We start from the raw sequence: 27551 nt of genomic DNA, 5'->3' as shown, positions 1-27551 counted from the left end.
TTAAACCTCCGCACCGGTGACGTCGCTTAGGTCCCATTTAGGAGCCTACGGTACTTAAACAATCGAAATAATTTTGGCTGGCTTGGCTTCGGCCGTAGCTAGTTACCACCCTTTCGGGAAAGACGTACCGCCAAGCGATTTAGCGTCCCGGTACGGTGTCGTGTAGGAACCGATAAGGGGTGTAGATTTTCATCCTCCTTCTAACAAGTTAACTTCCATCTTAGACCTACTTACTTACTCACTTATCCATCAGGTGAGGCTATAGTCAAGGGCTAACTTTTAAAGAATAAAAAAAAATTATATTTGTAGGCAAAATTCGAAAGCATTGCTATAACTTCTTCACAAGAGTTCGATCACAAAAGCTTTACCATTTAAAGGAGTTTTTAAGAAAGAAGAAAGATTTTATTTGGCAAAACACAAAAAAGGAAATCATGACACATAAAATACAAATAGAAAGATATTAAATATTACTACCAAATTTTTGTGAGTGCCCCAGCTATCTGAACTAGTTAGAAACTGTATCTCAGAAAGCTGGAACTTCCCTACTATATATACAATCCAATCCTATAAATATTATCATAAAATTATGCCCTTGTACGTTAGTATTTGTGTGTGTGCAATTGTGTGTGTGATTATGTGTGTGTGTGATTGTGTGTGTGTGTGTATGTGTGTTTGCGGGTGTGTGTATGTGATTTATGATTTTACATTTACATAACTATACACTACAATGATGATGCTAGCAGTCAGCCTCTTGATATATCTATAGTCCTATATATTATGTAGACGGTTTGATAAAGCGATTCAGATTATCTTAGAATTTGGAGTAATTCTTCTGTTTGCTCATAAGAGCGGGTCTGCAACCATTTTGTTAAACAAGTTTTACACTGTTTGATGGTAAGAGGATAGATGTTAATGATTCTGTTTAACTTGTTATAAATTCTGGAACTAGAAATATAGAAATGCCTCCGAGCAACTTGTGTTCTGTGTTTGGTAGCGTGACATACTATGTCAGATCTTCTTTTGTTTAGATTATTATGAAAAGCTAGTGTTGAGTGTTTTCGTAAAACAGTCTGAAGAATATAAAGTTGACGAACTGTAAGCACATTACAATCCTTGTATAACTCTTGAGTAGAATATCTGTAGGGCTTGTGAGTCATGACTTTTAAGATGGCCCTTTGGGATCTCTCGATACGCAACATAGATGTCTTAGAGCTACCCCCCCAAACAGTGATACAGTAACCAAGTATGGATTGCGCAAGAGCATAGTAAACGGTGTAGATTTGTCAGCAGAAGTTCTCAGCTTACGGAAAATATGGATCAGTTTTCTAGCTTTTGCAGTAATGTTACAAATGTGTAAGTTCCAAGATAAAGTACTATCAATCTGTACACCTAGGTATTTTATGTCATGAACATATTCGACAGCTGGGCAGGAACAAGAACTGGGATTTTCAATTGGATTCTTACAGCTATGAATTTTGATATTTAAATTTTGAGATTGAGGTAGTGTACGAGAAGAAGTATGGAACGCTAGAAATTTAGTTTTCCCAGTATTTAAACTTAAGACATTTGTCGACAGCCAATTAGACACCTGTCGTAGGGCCTTTTCTGTGTTCTGTGAGTTAAGGGTTGCCAGTGAATTTACAAGCATATGAAATTTGACATTTTCCTCAGTTTGACTGAAGCAAATAAAATCATTTTCAGGACAGACGTGGTTTCAGATTGTCATTGGATATACATATTTCAATTACACGTGCTATTTGTTGTAACTGAAAGTATCTTCCAAATTAATGAACGTTTTGAACTCCCGGGCGTGAATGGCTATTGTTAAGCATGATTACTTTGTCTTGCCTCACCTTTAACCCTACATATGAACTTTACTTAATGACAAATAATTATGTACACATTTATATACCGAAGTACATGACCATTGAAATCTTCTTCACTTTTACAAATAACTGTACCGACTGTGCTTAAAAAAAATTTAATAGTTTTTTGAAATAAATATAATTTCAAATTTTCGAAACGCGGCCAAAAAGGAATTTCAATGGCTTTAATGTTATCTCGTAAATAGTAGAGGTTCTACGTATTAAGTAATGATCAATACAATTTTACGCTAGCACAAATGTGAAATACGTGTAGAGTTTGGATTCCCGAATAGAATAGAAAAAAAATATATATACATATTTAATAAATTTTAATTTTATTGATTTAGTTAATTTATTTTAATGTATGCCTAATTTTAATAATTAAGTTGTACTTACAAGTATATTATAACTATTTTATGTCTATTTTAATTAAGTTTATATTTTTTGGAATTACTGGAATTATTGGACCGACATGACATCGTGATGTTCAGTGGCGTTTTGATGGATAAACAGAATGGGCCTGTAGCCAAGTTACCAATTCTCATTTTACAAACGCTAACGCTTCGAAAACTAATAAATGTATGACAAAATTCGTTATAGTTATAGTAGTTCACGTGATCTTATTGATACGTTATCAATAAGATAGGTTATTCCCATATTTTTTTTAGTTTTCGAAGCGTTAGCGTTTGTAGAAAGAGAATTAATATGTAACTTAGCTACAGATGGAGTCTCATTCAGCGGTTACGGAAAATTCCCGAAGAGTCTTCAAATAATTACCTTATTTATTCCACATAATATTGTTTGTTTCAGCTCCATAACCATGAAAAAAATATTAATTTATTACAAGGCAAACGCAGTCTCAAGGATTATTTTCTTAAAGAGACCTTGTGTTTTTTATTTCTTTTCAAATGAAATTGGGTCGACTAAAGTTACGAATTCCTAAAGACGTTGGACCAATTCCCTCATTCGCCAGTCGTGTTTAAGAAATCTGTAATGAGAACGAGGTCTGCTTTTGGTGTATGAAGCCGTATTACGCTAAGCAATATTTCTTACATAGGAAAAAAGTTTTCTTCATACTTCAATAATAAATCTCGCAGAGGGAAATGCCATTATTTATAATTGTTAGGTCCTGGATTCGATGCCTAGGTTGAATAATTTGATTTGTTTCTTGTTATATGGAATACGCGTTTGACTACGATCTCATCTGGTAGTAAGTGTAGATGTGACCTAAGGTAGAATGCGCTTGCCTAGAAGATGCCTATTCATTCTCTTCTTAAAGATGCCCAGGTTGTAAGAATTAGGAAAGACTGACTTCGGGAGAGAGAGACCCCTAGCCATGCATTTAAGAAACGAAGAAGCAAACGCTTCGTACAAGTTCTAGGGATCTCAATGACATAAAGTCAAAGTAAAAGTCAAAATTAATTTATTTCAATTAGGCTTAAATATGTATAGCATAGGTATGGAAACCTACCCGGTGTCTTGCATGCGATGGTAAAAAGGTGACGGTGGTACAAGCTCAAATAGCTGTGTGCACATTCTCCGAAATATATTTAAGGATTTTACTAATGCCAACAACTTTAAACAACAATTCGCCTATGACAACGGGAATCGTTGATCGAGTTTCTGAATTTTCGAGGTTTATCTTTAATATGTTGTAAATAATTTGAATCTCAATCTCTCTCTCAAACACACACGCTCCATCTCCCTTTTATTCGATTAATAATTGAAATTAATATTAAGGCACTTAAGGTAACTTATCCTAATCATGCCCACGTGAATGGCGGCAAGAATACTGGCTGCATTTTCGCGCTGGTCAGCCAGGCTGATCCTTTGCGCAAAAAATGAGCCAGCCCTTCTGTCACCAGTTGAGGCAACTAGCCGAGGTGAAATTTTTTAATTTGATTTTATTTTATTTAACGAATTTATGTCAGCAGGGTTAAAATTGCTACGTAGTTGGGCTTGTTGTGACTTCAGAGCGGACTCGAAATTTGGCGCACATTATACCAGTTATTACGTACGGAGGCTATTTCCGGTTTATTATAAGGCGGGGTTCGGTGTGACGTCACAGACATACGTGTTTCAAGTCAGTAACGAGTATGTAAATGTAAACGGTAGGTATTTAATACCAATTGTATGTGACCTTTACACGTCATAACTTGCTTGTTCAATGAAATGTAACAACACTGGTAATCTATATCGAAAATCAAAGTTCGCCGCGCTTGTCTGTCTGGTCTGTTTGCTATAAACTTGATAACTACTGAACGGATTTTCATGCAGTTTCTATTAATCCTACTAATATTATGAACGTGAAAGTTTGTATGAATATTTGTTACTCTATTACGCCGCAACTGCTGAACCGAATTAGCTGAAATTTGGAATGGAGATAGATAATAACTTGAATTAACACATGGGCTTATCCCAGAAAAAAAATAACGTGTAGTTAACGTTTTCAAGATATAACAAATAATGCATGTTGGTATGTTCGGAGAAAAAAACCAGAATAGCATAATTATATCTATTTTTAAAAGAAACTTTCTGAACCCATTTATCTAAAAAATCACGTACAAAGAAAGTTTATATTATTAATTCATAGCCTATGACACTTACAAATAACGTGGCTTTCTAGTGGTAAAAGAATTATCAAAATCAGTTCAGTGATTCCGCAGATTACCCTCTACAACCTCAAAAACATTACCAGTATATAATCTATTTTCTAGCGGCCGAAGTCGCGGGCGCTTACTAGTAACATAATGAAACACTTGCGGTTGGATTAAGTTCACTTGTACACGTAGTACAAACACTAATTAAAATAATCTAGATCTACCTCTACTAATATAATTGCGTATGTTGTTTTTTACACTATGCATACATACAATATAATTACTGAGAATTTCATGGAACAAATAAAGTTCGACCAACCTATCGACGAACCCTAAACTCAAAAGCCGTAGGCTTACCACTGATAACAAGGCAGCTAATAAACATATTAAAATATAAATAAAATAACATAATAAAGGAGATGACAGTTTGTTTTAAAATGGATGAATCATGGAAAAACAGCTTACGAGGCTTACGAGCTTAAGAAATGGACTGAGCTTTTCTTTCTTCTAAGTAATTCCGAGTTAAAATATTGAGTTTAGAAGAAATCGTGGCAGCATGGTGTAAAAAACAGCTCCTGTAAAAATATCCAGATTTTTCAGGTATTACAAATAAATAGTATGAAAATTGACAAATCGTAGAAAATAAGCATCCGGATATGAAACTCGAAGGAAGTCCTGTAGTAATATATCCGGTAGTAATATATAAATATACATTACTAAGAATACCTACAATACATTTAATTGCATTGGATACATGACAACAGACAACACGTTGCGGATATGAAAGGGTGGGTGTGATAAGACATCAGGTCGGTTCATTCTTAGAACTGGTTTAATACCGGCGTACTCTTGCTCAAGCTACGTTTATTGCGCCTGATTTTAGTTATTAACCACGACCGTACTATAAACTGCTCACTTTAGAAGTCGTTAAGAATAATTTTTACATGTAATACAAGTCATTGTAGCTTTATTTATACTTTTAATGTTGTAAAACCCCTGTATGTCTGTCTATTCGTGATTCATGTAAAACTATTGACCGAATTTTCATGCGGTTCTCATTAATCGACAGATTCATGAGGAGGGTTTAAGTATACAATTTGTCATGGTTGTGTATAAATTGGTTCAAATATGATAGTTGTTGGATATGTCGGGAAAATTCAAGCCGCCTAGGAGCTTTTATCGATAAAGCTGTCTTTGAAACATTTTAAAATGCGACCAAACATGCATGGAAATTCCTCTTATATATATAACAAAAGTCATCAGTTTGGCAAATGCAAACCTACAGTAGATAACTGTTGAAATGAGCAAGCTAAAAGCATTGAATTTTCCTTTTGTCAGACTTACTGGGATTTTTATAATTTTTTACGTTAAAAACGATATAACACACGGTATATTTTGTTAATTATAGGGCGACAATTCTAGATGATAACTGCATATCAGCCGTGATAGCCTAGTGGATATAACCTCTGCCTCCGATTCTGGAGGGACCGGTTCGAATCCGATCCGGGCATGCACTTCTTTAATTCACAACTCACAACTTTTAATTAATGTACATTTTAAGATATTAAATATCACATAGACGGTAAAGAAAAAACATCGTGAGTAAACCAGCATATCTGAGAATTTTCTTAATTCTCTAAATGTGTCTGACAATCCGCTTCGGGCCAGCGTGAAGGACTATTGGACTAACGCCTCTCATTCTGAGAGGAGACATGTGCTCAGCAGCCGAATATGGGGATGCTTATCATTTACCTACGTCACTAATCAACGAAACGGCTAACGGCTCCATTCGATCGAAAATTGTAATAAGAACATAGATGGTTAGAAAGACATTATACGGTGAATCGATGACATCCAAGTGTAGGGAGCTATCAAGGGAAAACAGATATTGGAGCAAATCTAAAAATAACCGTGAAATGAACTCCTCAAATTGCTATATCATATCGGAGATCCCATTGGATAAAATAAGATTTAGATTAGAATTAGTATCGGTAGTCATCCAATTACTAATTTTCCCAAAAATGTTTATTTGTCTCCAATATCAACTTTTCGAAATACATCATTGTCTTCGGATTTTATAAAATCGAATTGAATGCTATAAAAGTTTCATTTAGAAAATATCAACAATTTAAAATTATATACTTCATATTTAATAAAAAAATAGCTTCTTGGACTCCTTTTTACTGATTTGAAAAGTAGAGCAAATAATAATTTCCTGAAAATAAAGTCTAATAATCCGCCTTATGCATTTCTAGCAGAGCACAACTTCTATTTTTGATTTATCAATAATTGTCTTAAATTTTGATATTTTTGTACTTTATTCGTAAAGTATTTCGTTATCGTTAAGTTTCATTCGTTCCTTTGATCTTTCTGAATTCGATAGCGACGAGGATTCTAAGCTGGCTCCAGCCAGAGGACCTTAACAAACTCAAGTTCATTCTTATGACCATTTCAGTAAATCCTATTGTTACAAAAAATCAATCCGAAAACGTATTCTTGCGGAATTAACTTACGAAATGCACTCTAGTATAGGTACCTATCACTTTTCCTTACGAGGGCGCAAAAGAAGATAAAAAAAAACACAAGTGATAGACATACTTTAAGCCACTTTTAAAATACACCTAGTTACCTACTCGTAAAGTTGTTCTACAAGTTTAATGATCCGTGGTCAGGCCACTACCTAGCCAAGTTAACACTTAGCTAGGTATTCCTATCAAGGTATTGGTTAATTATATGCATAATTTGGGGTCATAAAACTTACTGGATATAGATATCCAATCTACGTGCCAGCAACGAGCTTGAAATAGAATTCAATACCTTTCTTTGTGTAAACCCACTGCCGGTTGCTCAAACCAGGCTGCCTTTCGACTCACATTCTACAAATATACCATTGAATGAATTATAGGATACCTAACGACAAAACCTGAATTGTGAACGACTGTGCAACCTAATGTTTTGAAATGCTAATCGTTTATTCCGTATTGCAATTGTGTTAAATTTATGCACTCCAAAAATATACTCGTAAAACTCAAATCACGTTCACGCCTTTTGAACTGCGCTTTTAAAATATGTTATTATAAAAATACTGCGAATCGTCGACGGTTAGCTAACTGATGCTATCTCTGCAGAGGTAATACTCACATGCGTTGCGCACTACATACTGTGACCACGAAATTCTTTCGTTATGACCGCCACGACTACGAGGTCAAACATTTTATTGACACCTGACATTGTTCTAGCTTTACCCCGACCAATTACCCACAGAATTTGCCTTACTTTTTAATTATATCCGTTCAGTATAAATATGGTCGAGAGCGGGTCGAAATTATCAGTCGGCCGTGCACGGTTTGAAGTGATCTAGTTCGTCAGACAAACACAGACCACGTTCACAATGAAATCGCTGGTGGTGTTCTTCGCTCTCGCCTCCGTGGCTTGCGGCTCCTACATCCCCCTGGCGCAGCCCGCGCACCACCCCGCCATCGTGCTGGACCCTCACGGCCGTCCCTTGGACACCGCTGAAGTCATCAACGCCCGCGCCGTCCACCTCCAAGCCAAGGCCCTGGAACCCGCCCACTACGGACACGCCGCCGTCGCCGTCGCTCCCATCGCGCACTCTGCTGTAGTCGCCGCTCCCGCTGTGGTCGCTGCTCCCGCTGTGTACGCCGCCCCCGCCGCCGCCGTGTCCCACCAGTCCCGTGTTGATGTGCGCACCAGCCCCGCCGTCATCGCTCACGCCGCTCCCGTCGTAGCTCACGCCGCTCCCGTCTGGGGCGCTCACGCCGCTTCCGCCTGGGGCGCTCACGCCGCTGCTCCTTGGGCTGGAGCCGGACACTACCTGCACAAGCGTTCCTTGGGACACGCCTGGGCCGCTCCCCTCATCGCTCCCGCCGCGGTCTCCCACCAGTCCCGCGTGGACGTCGTGTCCAGCCCCGCCGTGTACTCCCACGCTGTGGCCGCGCCCGTGGTCGCGCACGCCGCTCCTCTGGTCGCGCACGCCGCGCCCGTGGTCGTCGCCCCCGCCGCGGTGTCGCACCAGTCCCGCGTGGACGTGCGCACCAGCCCCGCTATCTCCGTGGTCGCCCCCGTAGCGCACAGCTACGTCGCCGCCGCTCCCCTCATCCACGCCGCTCCCCTGGCGCATGCCGCTCCCCTTGCTCATGGCTACCATGGTTGGTAAAGAGCAGATCTGACGAATACCTATTTAATGCAATATTAAAAATAATAAAAAAAAATATTTAATTTAAATATAAATTAAGAAAATACTACAATGTTTTATTTTGCATACCATACAACTAAGTTACTTAAGAGTTAGGAATGGGTTAATTGACTTTTACAAGCTTTTATACATGCCTTAATATTGGGTAAAATAGTGAGATAGGATGTAAGAACCTATTCTTAGTTAACGAATATTGCTCATTTTGTCCTTTTGAGACATATAGTCTATTAATTGAAAGTATCTTGAACTAGATTGTGTACCTATTTCATCCGCCCTTGAACATATTCTATGGGAATGCGTTATTTACGTTCTTTGTTAGGAATTCCAGAACTCCAAGAAGAAAAATCCAAGATTTTAACTGCAATAAATGACTTCGTCTGCTAACAAATTACCACCATTATAACATAATACGAACACATTTTGAATGCGGTATACGACAAAATGTTTTTGTTTACGTTTATTTTTAACATAGCCAATATTTGCCCTGCCTTCAAAATACAGTGCCACGTCCAACGGATCAAATGGATGATTTTACAAAATAGTATGAAAGAGTCAACGTTTGTGAGTTAGTTATTTACCTCTGGACCTACTGAACCGATTTTGGAAATTCTACATTGTTTGTGAGTGTCATCACACTTCACACTAATATTATAAAGGCGAAAGTTTGTGTGTAAGTGTGTAAGTATGTTTGTTCCTCTTTTACGCTGCGGCTACTGAAGCGATTTGGCTGAAATTTGGAATGGAAATAGATTTTACTCTGGATTAACACATAGGCTACTTTTCATCCCGGAAAAATGCATGGTTCCCGCGAGATTTGTGAAAAACTAAATTCCTCGCGGACGAAGTCGCGGGCGTCTGCTTGTATGCTATATTTTATTCCCGTGGGGATGTGACCGCGAATTACACAAGTGAATGGGAACTAGAAGATAAGGCCATTTTATAATCGCGTAAAACAATTGTCGCATAAAGTCCATTTATTAATTCGGTGGAATTCTGACATTTTTATTTCCGGTCCCATTTTTCAGTCACTTTTGAAATTTAAATTGTGACACACCTTTTTTCGCATTTGTTTCAGGCTCGCATCATACTAAACTTAAAATCATTCTTAAACTAAATAGATTTCACCTAAATTTATGAAAGAAATAAATATTTTTAAATTAATTTGACTTTAAATTAGCAAATTTCAAATAATGCACACTTTAAGTATAATTAAAATGATTTATTTTGCTTTGTAAGATAAAAATAAGCATCAAGTTATTATGAAAGCTTTATTTATCAATTATCATCATAGTCGTCGTGTTCATCGTCATCTTCAAGATTTTCGTCATCATCATAATTATCATCATCCTCATCGTTATCATCATATAAACAGACTTTAGCTAGTAATTTGTATGGAAACAGTTAGGCTTAATTCAAATATTCATCGTTCATCGAGACATCAAGAAGGTAGTGGGAAGTGGCTGGATGAGGAAGGCGGAGGATCGTGTGTGGTGGCGCGCTCGGAAAGGCCTATGTCCAGCTGTGGACAAATACAGGCTGTTGATTGATTGAACGTAAATATAGCAAGCAACGACGAAGATATTGAATGTATTGAAGGCAATCTGTTGAGCAATGTAGATAACAATAGCAATTAATTGAAAAGTTTCATTCCTTAAAGTGCTGTATGGCTTTAAATAAGAATGTCTTTTTCTAAACATGCAACGCTTAAAATAGGTTAGATTCTAAGTCGTTACTGGATGTACACTTTTGATGCATCTGGAAGTATATATACTCTTTCAAACAAAGAGAATTTTCAAAATTGGTTAATAAATCACGAGGTTATGAGGTAACTAATATTAAAAAACATAGGTTGATAACCTCCTCCTTTTTTTGAAGTCGGTTAAAAATTTCGTATAGAAGAAACGAAAGCTCAATATTGCAGGCGTGCCCCAGGACCAGGACATCCTAAGTCACAGAGGCTAACACAGTACCAATAAAGCTATTACTTCGTCTATACTAATATTATAAAAGAGTAAAATTTATGGTATTGTAGGGAAATCTCATACCTCTCTAATCTAATCTCTTATTTAAAGTACTGAACCGATTTAGAAAATTCATTTACCACTAGAAAGTCACGTAATTCGTGAATGTCTTATGCTATATTTTATCCCCGTATCCTCACGGGAACGGGAACTACCCGGGGCGTCTGCTAGTAATAGATATTTTTAAATGCATGAGCTTATTCCGCCTTTTACGTACATTTTTCCCACATTACGCTGTTGACACAGCCGTCACGGAAATTGTATCACAGTCGGCCATTACTTCTCTATACGTTAGTTCCATTCAATCTCTACATCTAGGCAATAAAACTGTGCGTTAATACTAACTGCACCGGAATGTAAGGCCACGATTTATAAATCTGTGACGCAATTTATATAGTAGGTAATAAAATTATTTCTTGAATTTCTCGAATGCCTTTTTAAATAAATTTACTGATTTCTTTTAAAAAAGGGCATAATATAATATGATGTTTGAGAAAAATATTTTCAGGTAAGTAACTTAAGGCAATGTATCCTATTTATGACTTCATTAAATCTTTACTTTGGGTCAATTAATTTGATGAATTATGAGTTGTGACCAATTAGTATTATTACTGTATCATTTTATTTAAATCAGTTAATATTTTTAAAAAGATATAGTAAGAGAAATAAAATATTTCATTAAATTAATAATTTTCTTTATTCTATTTTATAAGTACCTATATATTTTTTTATTTTCTTTTTATTCGTCAGATCTGCACTTCACCAACCATGGTAGCCATGAGCAAGGGGAGCGGCATGCGCCAGGGGAGCGGCGTGGGCGAGGGGAGCGGCGGCGACGTAGCTGTGCGCTACGGGGGCGACCACGGAGATGGCGGGGCTGGTGCGCACGTCCACGCGGGACTGGTGCGACACCGCGGCAGCGGGAGCAGCTACTACGGCAGCGGTTGCGATGGGGGCAGCGGCAACAACGGGGGCGGCGTGAGCCACGACAGCGGGGCTGGTGCGTACATCAACACGCGATTGGTAAGAAGTAGCGGCGGGGGCAACGGCTACGACTGGAGCGGCGTGCGCGACCACGGGCGCGGCCACAGCGTGGGAGTACACGGCGGGGCTGGACACGACGTCCACGCGGGACTGGTGGGAGACCGCGGCGGGAGCGATGAGGGGAGCGGCCCAGGCGTGTCCTAAGGAACGCTTGTGCAGGTAGTGTCCGGCTCCAGCCCAAGGAGCGGCGGCGTGAGCGCCCCAGGCGGAAGCGGCGTGAGCGCCCCAGACGGGAGCGGCGTGAGCAACGACGGGAGCGGCGTGAGCGATGACGGCGGGGCTGGTGCGCACATCAACACGAGACTGGTGAGACACGGCGGCAGCGGGAGCAGCTACTACGGCAGCGGTTGCGATGGGGGCAGCGGCAACAACGGGAGCGGCGTGAGCCACGACAGCGGGGCTGGTGCGTACATCAACACGCGATTGGTAAGAAGTAGCGGCGGGGGCAACGGATACGACTGGTGCAGCGTGCGCGACCACGGGGGCGGCCACAGCGTGGGAGTACACGGCGGGGCTGGACACGACGTCCACGCGGGACTGGTGGGAGACCGCGGCGGGGGCGATGAGGGGAGCGGCCCAGGCGTGGCCCAAGGAACGTTTGTGCAAGTAGTGTCCGGCTCCAGCCCACAGAGGAGCTGCGGCGTGAGCTACGACGGGAGCGGCGTGAGCGATGACGGCGGGGCTGGTGCGCACATCAACACGGGACTGGTGGGACACGGCGGCGGCGGGGGCGGCGTACACAGCGGGAGCGGCGACCACAGCGGGAGCGGCGACCACAGCGGGAGTGGCGACCACAGCGGGAGCGGCGACCACAGCAGAGTGCGCGATGGGAGCGACGGCGACGGCGGCGTGTCCGTAGTGGGCGGGTTCCAGGGCCTTGGCTTGGAGGTGGACGGCGCGGGCGTTGATGACTTCAGCGGTGTCCAAGGGACGTCCGTGAGGGTCCAGCACGATGGCGGGGTGGTGCGCGGGCTGCGCCAGAGGCACAAAGGAGCCGCAAGCCACAGCGGCGAGAGCGAAGAACACCACCAGCGATTTCATTGTGAACGTGGTCTGTGTTTGTCTGACGAACGCGATCACTTCAAACCGTGCACGGCCGACTGATGTCGATAGACTGATAGTAACCGCTTTTTATACAATTAAGTTTTTGTTTAATATTAGGCTTAAAATTCAAATTAAGTGAGTGGGCAATGTCAAATGTTAAATGAAAGTAATCAACCTTGTTCATATTACCTTTTACTCACATGAATAAGTAGATATTTGATGCTACCAGTCAACTCAATACTTCCGATATAATTATTAGGTAACCTGGAAGTTCTTTATTACAAAGTCGTGTTTCAATTTGTATATATGCTTTTAGTTGTGAATGAACGCATTTATAAATCGTTGTTTTCTTATAATAATCGTATTTATAAAGAGACGAAGACAGATAAATCTTTATTTATCATTTTAAAAGTAAGTATGATGAATGAAATTAAAATAATTAGATGGTTAGCCCAGGATCCGTAAAACATTTTTACAATTGTTTACTATCAAGTTAATTTTTCGTAAGTAGCTTCATCTTGACGAGACGCTCAACTTTTTTATTTACGAAAATACTTGCTAATTAGAAGAAGAAGAAGAAGAAATACTTTATTGCACACAAAAATACAATTATAAATTGAAACATTAGAAAACATAAATTAAACTTAGCATGCAAAGGCGGCTTTATTACTATAAGTAATCTCTACCAGGCAACCCCTGACGAGAGAACTTGCGAAGAAAGAGCGGGAAGGTGCATTATATGTAATTATATATATAAATAATTAAGTATATATATATATATATATATATATATAAAAATATAATATAATATATACGTTAGATTACTAGAGGTAATAAAATATATGAGCGTCGAAACGAGATAATGTACCACGCAATTTGAAAGAAATTGTGGGTATTTTTAAATTGTATAACTATTAATTAAGCAACAGTAAAAAAACATCTGGTTAGTCTCATCAAGATGAAGCTACTCACGGAGAATTAACTCGAAAGTAATCAATTGTAAAATGATCCACGGATCCTGGGCTAGATATTTCTTGTCATTAAAGAATAGCCCTTGAGGAAGTAATTTAACACAAAATTGTATAGGAACTTTGTGTACAGAAATTATGCAAGAATAAATCATTAAACAAAGCATTAGGTACTACAAATGTTTGATACTGAAATTATCGAAATCGATATGATTAACCATTCTTACCATACTTTTTCTTCTTCTTCTTTTTGGAACACTGATTAGACTATATGCCTTCTGATGATGAGTTTTGGGTTTAAATCCTGGGTAAGGTAAAAAATTTTCAGAAAGAATTCTCAGCCTGAATGAGTCAATTGTGGTAGATTAACAGTATATTAAATTTAAATTTATAAGAAATAAAATTATTATAAGAAATACAGACCATCTAATTGTTCACCCAGAGGTACCCAATACACTGACACTATTACCCCTCTGGATGGCAAGGCTTAAACTTTGCGCCAAATAAGCGCCAGCTCTTGGGTCACCTGACGCATGGACCAATTTGTCAGACATAGCATTGAAAAATTGTTTAGTATCTGTTGACCATGGGCCTAAAGTCTCAAAGGCAAGCGCCGCAAATACATAGTCATTCGATATGAGCGAATATTTACGACGCTTACAAAATTGAGCGTATTCAGCAGCTGCGCCAGGCGTTTCTTAGTTTTAATTTATTTTAATTAATATGTTGTGAGAGATAGAAATTATCTAAAGATAAACTGTGAAAATTTCTGGAGTAGAAACTGTAAAAGAGTTTGTTATAGACATTTAGATATAAATGTTAATATAAATGAAATCTCCTTTCCTTCATCCCAGCGCATCAAAAGTGTTTTAATTGTCTTAATTTCATTTTTTGCGTTGATTTTGTAGGCACGTAACCTATCTAGTAGTATAAAATTATCATTGTCTCCATAATCTACGAGTACATGGTTTACATATTGTATATGAATAGTTTAAAATAACTATAATTACACATACTTGCTGGTTGCCCTGGATTCCGTTGCTTTTCAGCCCACATTATAGAACGTCTTAGACCATAATTTGGCATCCATTTTTATTTTATACTATGATAAACGTACCAATATTACTATCAAGCTATCTTGATATTAACGCTATACATTTTCTATCAAAAGGGTAAAATATCTTGTGTATCTTCGAAGTCCAATGCCAATAAAAATAAACCCTGTCCAACTTAAGGTACTCATTCAAACATAAAATAATCATCCAAACGAACATCTATAAAAAGTTATATCTGCGTGTAAAATGATAAATATATACGCATCTAATTTAAAAAGTACTCCTGTTTTGTGGCAGTATACAATATTTTTTTTTACAAATGCTGAAATTCGACAAAATCAAAAAGTCAATCAAAAGAAACAATTCATTCCTATTTTAAAATTTATTCATTATTCGGGCAAATTATTTTAAATTTTTCGTGTTTTATAATTAACTTTTTAATAATAAAAAGTAATTACAATTTGGCATCCTATTTCCAGAGAGAGTAAACTGAGGGAGCGTAGACAGAGCGAGCGTCGACCACGGCTGGTCCGGCGGCGACCACGGAGGGCGAAGCGAAGTATTCGTACGAGGGCTGCACTACTTGCTCAGTGATCACAGCGGGGGAGCTCTTGATGTCCACACGAGACTGTTGAGACACGGCGGAACCGCCAGCGTAGACGGTGGGACCAGCAGCGTAGTACACGGAAGGAGCGCTGACAACAGCGGGCGCAGACACGACGGTGCTCACTGGCTCAACAACAGTGCGCGCGGCGACGACAGCGGGAGCAGCGGCCACGACGGACGGAGCGGCAACGACAGCGGGAGCAGAAGCGACGACAGCGGGAGAAGTGCGTACGTCTACGCGGGACTGGTGCGAAACAGCGGCGGGAACCACTTGCGAAGCGACGACCGCGGGAGCACTCACGACGGGCTCAACGTAGGTGCGGGCGGCAACAACGGCTGGTGCAGACGCAACAACAGCTGGTGCGGTGGCGACAAAAGCAGGAGATGATTTCACGTCCACACGAGACTGGTGAGACACGGCAGCTGGAGCGGCGTATACAGTGTTGGCGGCATATACCGTGGGAGCGGAGTACACTGAAGGTGCGGAGTATACGGTTTCTACTACTGGCTCGACAACAGCGCCTCCGTAAGCTACGTAGCCGATGGACCTCTTGTCGTTCTTAGCCGGTTGCGCGGCAACACAGGCCAACGCAGCGCACAACACCACCAGCGATCTCATTGTGAACGTGGTCTGTGTTTATAATACCGGAAGATCACTTCAAACCGACACGGCTGACTGATGCTCATTTCTTACTCGTCCTGCTATTTATACATGAGCATGTTATCTATTCATAAGTGGTTATAGATCGTTGTTGGGCGTATAGGAACACTTAGTAGACGTCCTTGTATGCTGTCGCCAAAATTGGTTGCTCAAAAAGGTCGATCTTTATAACTTCTTAGTTTCAAAGTGCCACTAATAGCCAATTGGCATTTTAATATCAAGTGATAAAATCTATTATCGAGGAGGAAACAAGAGCGATTAAGGATGTACTGTGATCCAGTAACATTTAGAGACAAAAATAACATCCGGTATCGATGTAGTTCGTACCTCATTTATCACAATATTTAATTGTATTGTATAATTGATTCATAGCTACCTATAGTATGTAAAAATAATTTACATAGCAAGTTTAAGAACACTTTGATCATATTATTTCCTTATTAATGTAGCTATGCCTGTTGCCCTACTAACTACATTCTAGTTAGGTTAGTTTTGTACGAAGTAGTTGGAATTTTGAGGTAGCAATTTGAGCTTTGTTGTATGTAATGATTGTATCTTGTATTCTAAAATCTTGTTTCTAAATCTTGTATTTTCCACCAAATTATGACTGGATTATCCATACTATACTACAATATTATAAATGTGAAAGTGTATGTGTCTGTCTGTCTGTTTGTTTGTCCGTCTTTCACAGCATAAAAGAATGACAAACACCACGTGATTTTTTTAGTGGAGATAGTTGAAAGGATGGAGAGTGACATATTCGTAGGATACTTCTTGTCCCTTTCTAATCCGTTACTTCCCTAAAATGGCGGGTGGAAGTTTATATGGAGCGTTTATAGATTAGGGGTAGGGGTAGGGTAGAGGTAAGGTAGGGTAGGTTGGGAGAAGCGCACATAAGTCAAAGCGAAGCTTGACCGGGTCCATTAGTATTATATAACTAAAATTTGTAAGTAGGTATTTATATACAACACATACTTATTTCACTTTCAATTAGATCAAATTATCGTATACAATTACAATATAAAACGCAAACCACTCAACTCGCATGGTCGACATCTCATGTCGATAAGGTAATCGAATATGGCTCTTAAAATAAAATCAGAAACTTAAATATGTAAATAATCCCGTCTCATTGGTTCAATGGTTAGTTTATATATCTTTAGATCACGAGGTTCGAGTCCTGTGTATTAAATATAATAGAGAGTTTTTGAGAATTTCAAAAATTTTGGTAATAAATATCTGCCCGGAATAAAAGGAAGTTGACGGTGTTACAGGCGCGACGGCACTTCATAGATGCAAAATGCACTGCATTCCCTGAGGACTCCGAACATGTATTGAAGGAAGGATTTATCATCTTGTACAACAAATAGGCTAGTTGATATTTTTTTAAAAGTATTTAGAATATAATATAATAGAAATCATTTATTTGTTAGTAAAACACATAACTAGGTACTTACATAATAACTTGAAACTATGTAATACATCTAAATCTTAAAACTGTTTAATGGTTAAAAATCAGTTTACTGGCCTTTTCAAACTTAAAGTTTGACTATTTGTAGACACTCTACCGGTTCGGAGGGCAGGTTCTGCTGGGAAAAATGAAGACGTATAGGTTTGTATAACTACGCAATAATGACAATCTTTTTCTGTATTCTGAGGGCATACTAATCAAATGAAATTAAATTGATTTATTTAGAACTAGCAAACGCCCGCGACTTCGCCCACGTGAAATTCGGTTTTTCACAAACTTCAATGACTAGCCGGGACAAACAGAAAGACAGACGAACATTTAAAAAAAGTCTGTTTGTGTTTTGGTATCGTATAAATATCCATATGCATTTGAGAAAACACAGTTATCTTTATATCAAAGACAGACACTTCAATTTTACAAGACAGACAAAAAGAAATATTGGTATACCTACTTCATCAAGCATATTATTTTTAAAAGGAAGTATGTGGGTGTGTCAATCTGGTTAGAAATTAATATTTTAGTAATTTTTTTCTTCTTAGTTGTACATTTATTTACAATAACTTTTTTAAAGATTAAAAATAATAATAAAGTCAGTAGGTACGGTAGGTGTAGGGTAGGGTAGGGTAGGGGCAGGGTAGGGTATGGGTAGGGATTAGTTGAAACTTTACATCGAGTTTCACCTGAACGAAGTCGCGGGCGTCCGCTAGTGTTATAATCCGTTTCACGGTATCCAGAATAAAGCAAAGCCGATGACTGGTGGCCTTAAAGCTAAATCACTGCCATCTATACAGTGCACGTTAAACTACGTGGTTCGCTTTATTGTCGCACTGTTAGCGAATGGATACACACTAGACAAGATGTAAAAGTAAACGTTTCGTGTTCAACGTTTTAGTTTCACCAGTAGCTAGTAGATGTCACTTCTCTTTAACATATCGCAGAGAACTAAAGAGTTTAATAAGTATCTGGGAACAGAGAACTTACTTGTACAATACATTATTGATCTAAAAAGTGCCAGAAACTTTTCTGACCGGGTGGCCAAAACTGGAACGAACGTCACGGAGGTCACTATTTCGCATCTATGCAGAGCACGTAGAACTATACTCGAAATTTACTTAGATGACTTTTTTACACAACAATAATGGCCGACTATGAATCAAAGACAATCAGTAGGGTTGAGAACTTAACGGCGGGCATCGGAACGATATCAAGTAGGTATCGTTATAACTGAAATACCTAAACTAAAACATCCGTTACTATACTACGTTATCTTAAAAGGGAACGTATAGTAACGTTTGTCGGTTGTGTGCATTTTAAGAAATTAAATATCACGTGTCACAAACGGTGAACGGTGCACGGTTTATGCCTATGGGTACGCGTGGTTAAGAAATGGGGTAATCTTTTTTTATTATTATTATAAATATACTTAAACAATACACATCACTATCTAGCCCCAAAGTAAGCATACAGAGTAGCTTGTGTTATGGGTGCTAAGATAGTTGATATTATAGTATTAATATACAATTAAATACTACATATAAATACTTATATACACTCATGCTCATCACACAAATATTTTCCAGTTGTGGGAATCGAACCCACAGCCGTGGATGCAAAAAGCACTACCCACTGCGCCACGCGGCCGTCTCTTTCTTTAATCTTTTGGGGACGTACTAACGTCCAAGATTTGCTTATACTTCAAAAAAGTGTGCACGTATCCACGTACATACTGGGTGTAAGGGACATGATACCGAAAACTGCGTGAAGAGGTTAAATTTAGGTTCCACAACGATATTTTAAATAACAATTACGTGGGAAATGAGAAAATTCAGATTTTGAAAATTTTGAGCACGCAATGTACAGCGAACAATGCGATAACAACGCCCCGCAATCTACTGTGTACGTACGAGTAGGTACGTACGCATCGACAGCAAATCGGCTGGCTACACTTACCTATCTAATACCTATTTTTTATACTTTACAAGTTTTTAACTAGGTACAGGTAATTAACTTACTTCAGGTTGTTTCTCGTTTACGAGACGTTCTGTCGTCATAGTAGGTACAATATTCATGAGTACTGAATTGATTTGATCTAAGCATTTCAAGACTTCTCAGTCAACACACACAATACAAACGACACAATTGTATGAGTATTCGTTACAGAAAATCACTACTAACATAACATAGAACATACACAAAGGTTTTTGAATTTTGGTTTGTTTGTCAACAGACCGCCGAACACGAACTAAAGAAAAAATAGCGTAGCGTCTAGCGAAAGGACCTAAAGTTTCAATATTTTGAAAATACCTATTAACCACGCCGCGCGGCTTAGGTTAGAGAGAGATAGCAATTATTTTCCTCGGCACCGGCGGCGGTCGGCAATACAACGTCGCGCAGAATGTTTGTGACTTTGTATAGATAGATACCTATTAGTCGTGACCTGCCTATTTGACCTCTTGGAAAACAGCTGATCGCGCGTATTTTGCAAATTAAATTTACATTGCTAGTTTTTGTTAAAATCTTGATTTGACGATTTTTATTAAAAATCGTATTGAGATAATGTTATCCATACCAGTGTTTGAATAATGCTACTATTCGTAAGATATCTTTTACGCTATAGAATAACGTGAGCATATCTATTGTATAACATTTTTATTAAAAAACAATTTTTTAAAATAAAATGATTATAAAATATTTCATTTTCCCATCTTTAAACTAACAACACATCAATTATTAAAGAATCATTCATTATCATTTATCGATAAGTTAACGCTCGATGTTATTTACCCATCCTTGCTTTTCATAGACAATCTAGCGTTACGAAATGTCAAATTGCCGTAATCGTAGTTAAGCTGTGCAAATTAATCTCGTTGTGATTTTGTTTTTCAGAAAATAAATGTGAATAAATCGTAAATTCGGTGTAGTTTTTGGTGTAATTCGTACTGTATGCGTATAATAAAGGATTTAGACACTTTGTTCTTTAGAAATTACGTATAACGTAAGTGAAATATGTGATTTTAGTGACAAGACGGGTTTGTTTTGGTGATAAGACTTCTAAGAAAATTTTTGGTATACCTGATTTGCTTTGTTGCCGCGCTGTTGGTGAATGGATACACACTAGACAAGATCAAGATGTACAAATAAACGTTTTAGTTTCACCAGTAGCTAGTAGATGTCACTTCTCTGTAAGATATCACAGAGAACCTACTTGTACAATACATTATTGATCTATATTGCCACAAAGTTTTCTGACCCGGTGGTCAAAACTGGTACTAATATCATGGAGGTCGCTATTTTGCAAACTGTAAATAAATAATAGGCCAGATAAGTTTGTGGCACTTATACAAACGGATGAAAATTATTCTATACATCAATTTCCTCATAGTTTACTTTAATAGAGTTAAAATAAGATCCATCTACTTGTGGGTATAGGCACTAAAGAGGGTAGAGTTAATGAAGAACTATCTCGTGTAAGAAAAATTTTTTGTGTCGATATGCGTTCAAGAAAGATGGCGCCACAGTGTCAACAGATTAGACAAATAAAGCGCGTTATTAAAGTTTGGTCTAAAAGCCTGTGATACCTCATTTTAGGAAGGCTAAAACTTTGTCAGAAAGTTTTGTTTTTATAAAGAATACTAGCTGACCCCGCGCGGTTTCTAAGCGTATATCAACCCGTGGAGCAGATGTGGTCGGTCTAAGATCCCAATCATCTGCCCTATAAGGCCTGGTTTATAGGACAGTATTTATGTAGTGTGCCGTTAAAATAAACTGCAAATAATAATGATGATAACTCGCAGGTTTCATAATCAAGGGACAATATGTTGTTAAAAGTCAACACCTCAATAACAATATTGCGTGTCCAATGCTACAAGTATAATGAACGTAAAAACCAGAGTCCAGTCTTTACTAAACAGACCTTGACAGGAACACAGGGAAGCCCAGCGTTACGTGGTTCAGCATTCAATCGGTTTTTTAACTTACGATCTTGAGGGCGTCCGGACTGATTCACTCAGGTCACGGTTACCCCCTCCCGAATGGCCCTCTAAGTCGAGGTCCGAGTCTCATAGGAGACACCCTGAAAAAGTCGTTCCGTCCTTTATCTTTATTTCAGCCTTCGGGTCTCATCAGGCGATGCTTCTACGCTCGCCCAAACCCCCCGGTGTCGCCGTAGTGGTCCCACATGGAGCCATCACCACTTACTCAACACGAAAAATAAAACCGAATCATCTGTCCTATAAGGCCTGGCTTATTAGACAGATGATTTGTGTAGTAGGCCGTTAAAATATCTGTAATGATCATGATGATAACTAGGATAGGTTTCATAATGAAAGAACATGTTCCAGAAAGGTCAACACCTCAATAAAGATATTGCGTGTCCAATGCTACAAGTATAATGAACGTAAAAACCAGAGTCCAGTCTTTACTAAACAGACCTTGACAGGAACACAGGGAAGCCCAGCGTTACGTGGTTCAGCATTCAATCGACTAAAAGTAGGTCATCGATTTAACAAAGCCTACAGCCGTCCGTAGCACGCCTTCAGACTAAAACATTTGTATTATGCAGTTCATTACTCAATAATGGTTAGTTCTTTTTACGTAATTGAAAAGATAAATTAAACAACAAGTATTTAGTAGGTATATTATTGACCCCGTTCCAGTAGGAAAACGGGGATAATATACTCATTAACCTAACTAGATAAATGGGCCATCTAACACTGAAATATTTTTTAAAATTGGAATAGTTACTGAGATTAGTGTGTTCAAGCAAACAAACAAACAAACTCTTCAGCTTTATAATATTAGCATTATAACTATCACTTTGAGGCTCCGTACTTTTAAAATGTACTTTGATGATGCTACGTTAGAAGGTAGTTTGTACGTGAGTAGAAAGTAAACTTGGATGTCAAATTTTCCACGCATACCTGAGCTGTGGTTCTGTATGAAATCATATCATACGTTGCAATTTGTGAAAACTTGTTATTTTCTAGAAAGAGGTGCCAATTTTGGCACTGCAGAATACACTTCTTGTGTGGTCATTCCAATTATAGCATAGAATAAAGGTCCTGATAAAACACAGTTACAATATTTTATACAAATGTTTACTAATATCGAATAACTAAGCACAGAATATAAGATTGTATTATAAAATAACAGGGTACAACAGAAACATACCACTTAAAAATAACATAAACTTAACATTACTAAGAAGTAACTTGAAAAAAATGTTTTTAAATTTAAAATTCGTTTATTTCAAGGCATATAAAAAGCAGTCTTAAATAAATTACTTACATCACACTAATAACATTATAAAGGTTTTTTTTCTCCTTTACGCCGTAGTACTGAACCGATTTGGCTGAAATATGAATTGCAAATTGTTTAACCTTTCATTAACGCATTCATGGTTCACGCGGGAGTTGTTAGAAACTGAACTCTAACGTAAAATAATTCGATTTTACCAAAAAAAAATTAATAATAAAAAATAAAAAAAATAGTTTATAGTTTTTTTTCGACGGCTCTATAGTTTTTATTCCTCGAATAAGGCACCTATGGCCTCCACCGCGAGTTGCAATAGAAGCAGCTCGGAAAACCCGCGATCAAATTACAACATTAAGTTCCCAGTAATTTGGCAATTAATTCTCGCATTGAATAAACACGCTCTACGGGTTGAATGAAGAAAATCCAGTGTAATATGTATTTCTTCTATTAGTGCCATCGAAGGTTAGCAATCATTAGGGTTAATTTAACTTTATTCACTGTTCCCCGATACTGTAACTCTTACTCAACTATTGGTGTAAGTTCTTGAGCCAAGATGTACGTCTGCGACCAGGCCTTCGTTTTATTTTTATCTTTCCCTGAATAATAAGCTGGAGCTGGTTGTTAACTAAATGAATGAAAAAGCATAACCTTTTGTTATTTTTGATATTATAATATGATAATACAGTGGCGTGCAGAAAGCTTTTAACTAAGGCACTATACCTACCTACTCTCAAAATAGAAAATGACTGCTCCAATTTCGTTCGCAATGGAACGGAAGGAGTGCATTATGAACTGCCCGCTACTGTAGAAAGACTGCATTATGAACTGCCCGCTAGTATAGAAAGAGTGCATTATGAACTGCCCGCTACTGGAGAAGGAGTGCATTATGAACTGCCCGCTACTGGAGATACATAATTTTCGAATACATAATACGCCTGACAAAAATATTAAAACTTGATTGAAAGACAAGCAACTATACTATAGATGTCTTAGCATGGTGTGTTTATAAAAGAAATGAAAACTTTTTTATTTTAACGTTAGAATATGGAAAAGTGCGATTTGCGTTTTAATAAAACCTACAAATGCATACTACAAATACAAATGTAAATTAAAACAAATTTACCAGTAAGCAATGTCATCTGTTTTATAATATTTAATTAACAAAAACTAACATACAGATTTCAGCTTTCCAACAAAGTTAATCTACACTGAAATGAGTATGCGCTTTGTCCGGAGATGTAAACCGTTGAGATCATCGCACCGGTTATGTAACCTCTAACTAACAAATGCTCGGGTCAGTCGGAGCGGTATTTACATTTTTTATAGCAATCACATCGTGCGATGGTGCATTGCGATGATCAATCACGACTAGGAGGTTAATGAACTTTTGGAAGATAATGGTTCGAATAAACATAAGATAATTCTTCACCATTCATCATCTAGCAACCCATTTTCGGCTCACTGCTGAGCTGAGACTGGATACTGAGCTCTCAGAATGAGGAGTGGCAGACTTCACAGACATAGAGAATCACGAAAATGGTTCACGTTTCAACTCACGACAACATTTTGTCTGGAATTTAATCTCTTCTGTAATTTTTACTTTTATTACTATAATCTATAAATATAGATATTCTCTTTTGAATTTTTTTCGATCTTCCCACAAAAATAATGTAAGTCAAGAGTATGTGCTCTATTCGTAAGCAGGTACCTAATATTTTCTTATCTCCATATCTGGCAATTTTAGGAATACAATATAAAGTTTTAATAAAAAGAAATTTAAATCGGGAAGTTCGTAGGGCATGTTAAGTCGTCGGTTTCGATATCGTACATAATCAAATCATTATCCCACCAACCCATCGAACCGCATGGAGCACCGTGGTGGAGGTATCAATTTCAGACTAATTACCATAGGACCTGCCCCGCTAGACATTACCCCTCTATGAAAAGTATATGATCATGATCAAACGTGTTTATACAAACTACATCTATAGATTTCATACATATACTATTACTACATATATTTTATTGTGTTAAAATTACACGGATATATTTATTGGCATTCAATATTTTCGATATATGAGTCTATCCCCCCCCCCCCCCAAAAAAAGTTATAGACCATTTTGTTGGTGAATTTGAGTGCCATACAAGCCCAAGGCAGAACCATGAGCCGTGGATATGACCTCTGCCTCAGAATCCGAGGGTGTGGGTTCGAATCCGGTCCGGGGCATGCAGCTCCAACTTTTCAGTTGTGTGCATTTTATGAAATTAAATATCACGTGTCTCAAACGGTGAAGGAAAACATCGTGAGGAAACCTGCATGCCAGAGAATTTTCTTAATTCTCTGCATGTGTGAAATCTGCCAATCCGCATTGTGCCAGCGTGGTGGACTATTGGCCTAACCCCTCTCATTCTGAGAGGAGACTCGAGCTCAGCAGTGAGCCGAATATGGGTTAACGATGATGATGATGATGACAGGTCCAAATGTAATCGGTCTGAGATATCAATTATTCGCAGCCACTTACACATACCTAGTATTTGGATACAAAAATACTATCAACGCACGCAGAAAGCGTATCGTCAAAGAAAGCGGTCATAAAGTGTACATGTAGATATATGTATGTGATAGGTATTGTGGCCGTCATTGAGTTCGAAATAAAACTAGCTGTGTTTCACGATTTTACCTGCGTATGCTACTCGTTTCTATAGGAGTACAAAAGTAATTTCGGAGGAGATTTTTTCACAACAAAAAATTAAAAATGGTATTATTTAATCAATATAGGTATTGACAGTTTAAGATACTCGGAACGCCACCTCGTAAAACTTTTAGCTCATAACCACTTCAATATGTCATATTTATGAGATAATCGTAATTACTTTAAACTGGTTCGTTAAAACCGATATTTTAAACGTGCTTATAAAAGATGGCGCTATTATATGACATGAAAATGATAATGATATAATTAAACAAAACAATCACGGTCTTAATTAGAAATAGGACAAAAATCAAAATCAAAATTTTAATTCGTTTATTTCAATTAGGCACTTTTGAAAACGTCAAATTAGACTATTTCTGGAGACTCCACCACTGGTTCGGAAGATAGGTTCTTTTAAAAACATCATTTGCCATCATTTACATTATTCATTATCATTAGAATATTTTTTTATAAATAATACTGCTTCTTACTAAATGAAAGCTGATCCAATTGCCTCCAAGCATATTTGTCATCGTATAATATCATATAAATGTGTATTAACAGATTGTTCAAACTTGACCTAGTGTTAAGAGTTTGTAGTTCAAGATGGAAGCGGACTAACTTGGAAAAAGAACAAGCTAATTATACCTACCTGTGACGGTTTCTATAGGTACGTACCGGAACGGCTAAATCGTTCTACGTACCAGCAGACTAACTAGTACTACACTAGTAAGTCAAGTCAGTGCTGCCCAGACGTTGATAAGTAATATAATAATATGCAAGTGTAACCGCTCCCCTATGACGTTCATCAAAACAACCAGCGTTGCATAACCGCATATCAATCTATATACTCGTACTAATATCATCGTATAGACCATAGACGTAATAAAAACTCTAGACTCCGTCTCCTGAATGACGCACTTCAATTCTTCAGTTCGCATATAAGTACACGCCGACACGCACACCGATGCACATATTATGAAGACAAACCATCATTTATTACCTAAATCTGGCAATATACTTCACACTCACTCATAGATACTTGGAGACATTATGGTGCGTCAGTTGTTTGACAGTGAGATACTTTCTTCTTCGGCCTCGCCTTGTCCCGTTTATACGGGGTCGGCTCTCCCAATCATGTGGCGCCATTTTGTACGCTCCTTTGCGTCTTCGTCTGTCATGCCCTTATCTTTCAGGTCCTTACGGACCTTCTTTAACCACGTTGTAGGTGATCTCCCCTGTAAGATAACGTCTGCTAATTTTATTAGTCTATGGTAAAGACAATAAGTGTATAAGTAAGTAAGGTACCGCCCTATACGACGATGTCTTACAATGCGGCAAGTCATAGAAATGGTTCAGCGAACTCTTGCGCAAGCTGCTAGCGTCAGACCGTTGCGCTGCGCGCACAAGTCCGGTTAGCGCTGCAATGGAAAGCCCCTCTTGTGCAAACGCAATGCCCAAAACAAATCCTGCTCGAGAACCTTGAAAAAATGTGTCAGATGAGTAAAGCTGTTGAGCAATTTGTTATAAGGGCTCCTGACCTTGGTTACAAACGGATTTAGTCGGAAATTATATTTTCATAATACCATGTGATGTGGTAATACTTAAAATAGGTATTGAAATCGAATATCTTTTAGCAGACCCTATACGCATTGTATATAGTCCTAAAGTTGATACACTCGTATAATTAATTATTCATGATTTTTTCACATAAAATTAATGCATGTAAAAATAAGGAATAATGAGAAATAGTCGAACATTAAAACGATCTCAACGCCACCTATTGGGTCCAATTGTAAATCTAAACCATTAAGAGGTTTCGTGAAGAGGACCACAAGGCCTCAGCCTCGAAAGGGGCTCGAAGAAAATGACCAGGAGAGCTAGATCCCCCGCGCCTTATGCATATTTAGGCTAAGCCTCGAGGCCCGTACCCCTCCCCCCGAATTTACCGGAGAAGATGACCTGCCTGCTCATGAGCAATGCCTCGAGGCCCATACACCCGTCCGACCTCATCGGGAGACGACATCGAGATGACCCAAACATCAATCCTGGGT

General features: G+C 38.3%; 3 protein-coding genes across 3 annotated transcripts; 1 reads left to right on the top strand and 2 right to left on the bottom strand.

The window, feature by feature from the left end:
- Nucleotides 1-7787: 7787 nt before the first annotated feature.
- LOC112044966 (cuticle protein 16.5-like) lies at nucleotides 7788-8727 on the top strand. Its single transcript, XM_024080985.2, has one exon. The coding sequence runs from the start codon at nucleotides 7857-7859 to the stop codon at nucleotides 8640-8642; it is 786 nt and encodes a 261-aa protein (XP_023936753.1). The 5' UTR covers nucleotides 7788-7856; the 3' UTR covers nucleotides 8643-8727.
- A 2648-nt stretch (nucleotides 8728-11375) lies between these two features.
- Nucleotides 11376-12859, bottom strand: LOC112044969 (calphotin-like). The gene has a single exon (XM_024080987.2). The coding sequence runs from the start codon at nucleotides 12785-12787 to the stop codon at nucleotides 11462-11464; it is 1326 nt and encodes a 441-aa protein (XP_023936755.1). The 5' UTR covers nucleotides 12788-12859; the 3' UTR covers nucleotides 11376-11461.
- Nucleotides 12860-15180: 2321 nt separating this feature from the next.
- Nucleotides 15181-16111, bottom strand: LOC112044973 (cuticle protein 16.5-like). Its single transcript, XM_024080996.2, has one exon. The coding sequence runs from the start codon at nucleotides 16036-16038 to the stop codon at nucleotides 15283-15285; it is 756 nt and encodes a 251-aa protein (XP_023936764.1). The 5' UTR covers nucleotides 16039-16111; the 3' UTR covers nucleotides 15181-15282.
- Nucleotides 16112-27551: the final 11440 nt, after the last annotated feature.

This window comes from Bicyclus anynana, chromosome 15 (genome assembly GCF_947172395.1).
Source record: "Bicyclus anynana chromosome 15, ilBicAnyn1.1, whole genome shotgun sequence".
NCBI classification, from domain to species: domain Eukaryota; kingdom Metazoa; phylum Arthropoda; class Insecta; order Lepidoptera; family Nymphalidae; genus Bicyclus; species Bicyclus anynana.
The sequence above is the reverse complement of the archived record's forward strand: the minus strand, read 5'-3'. Positions and strand labels throughout refer to the sequence as shown.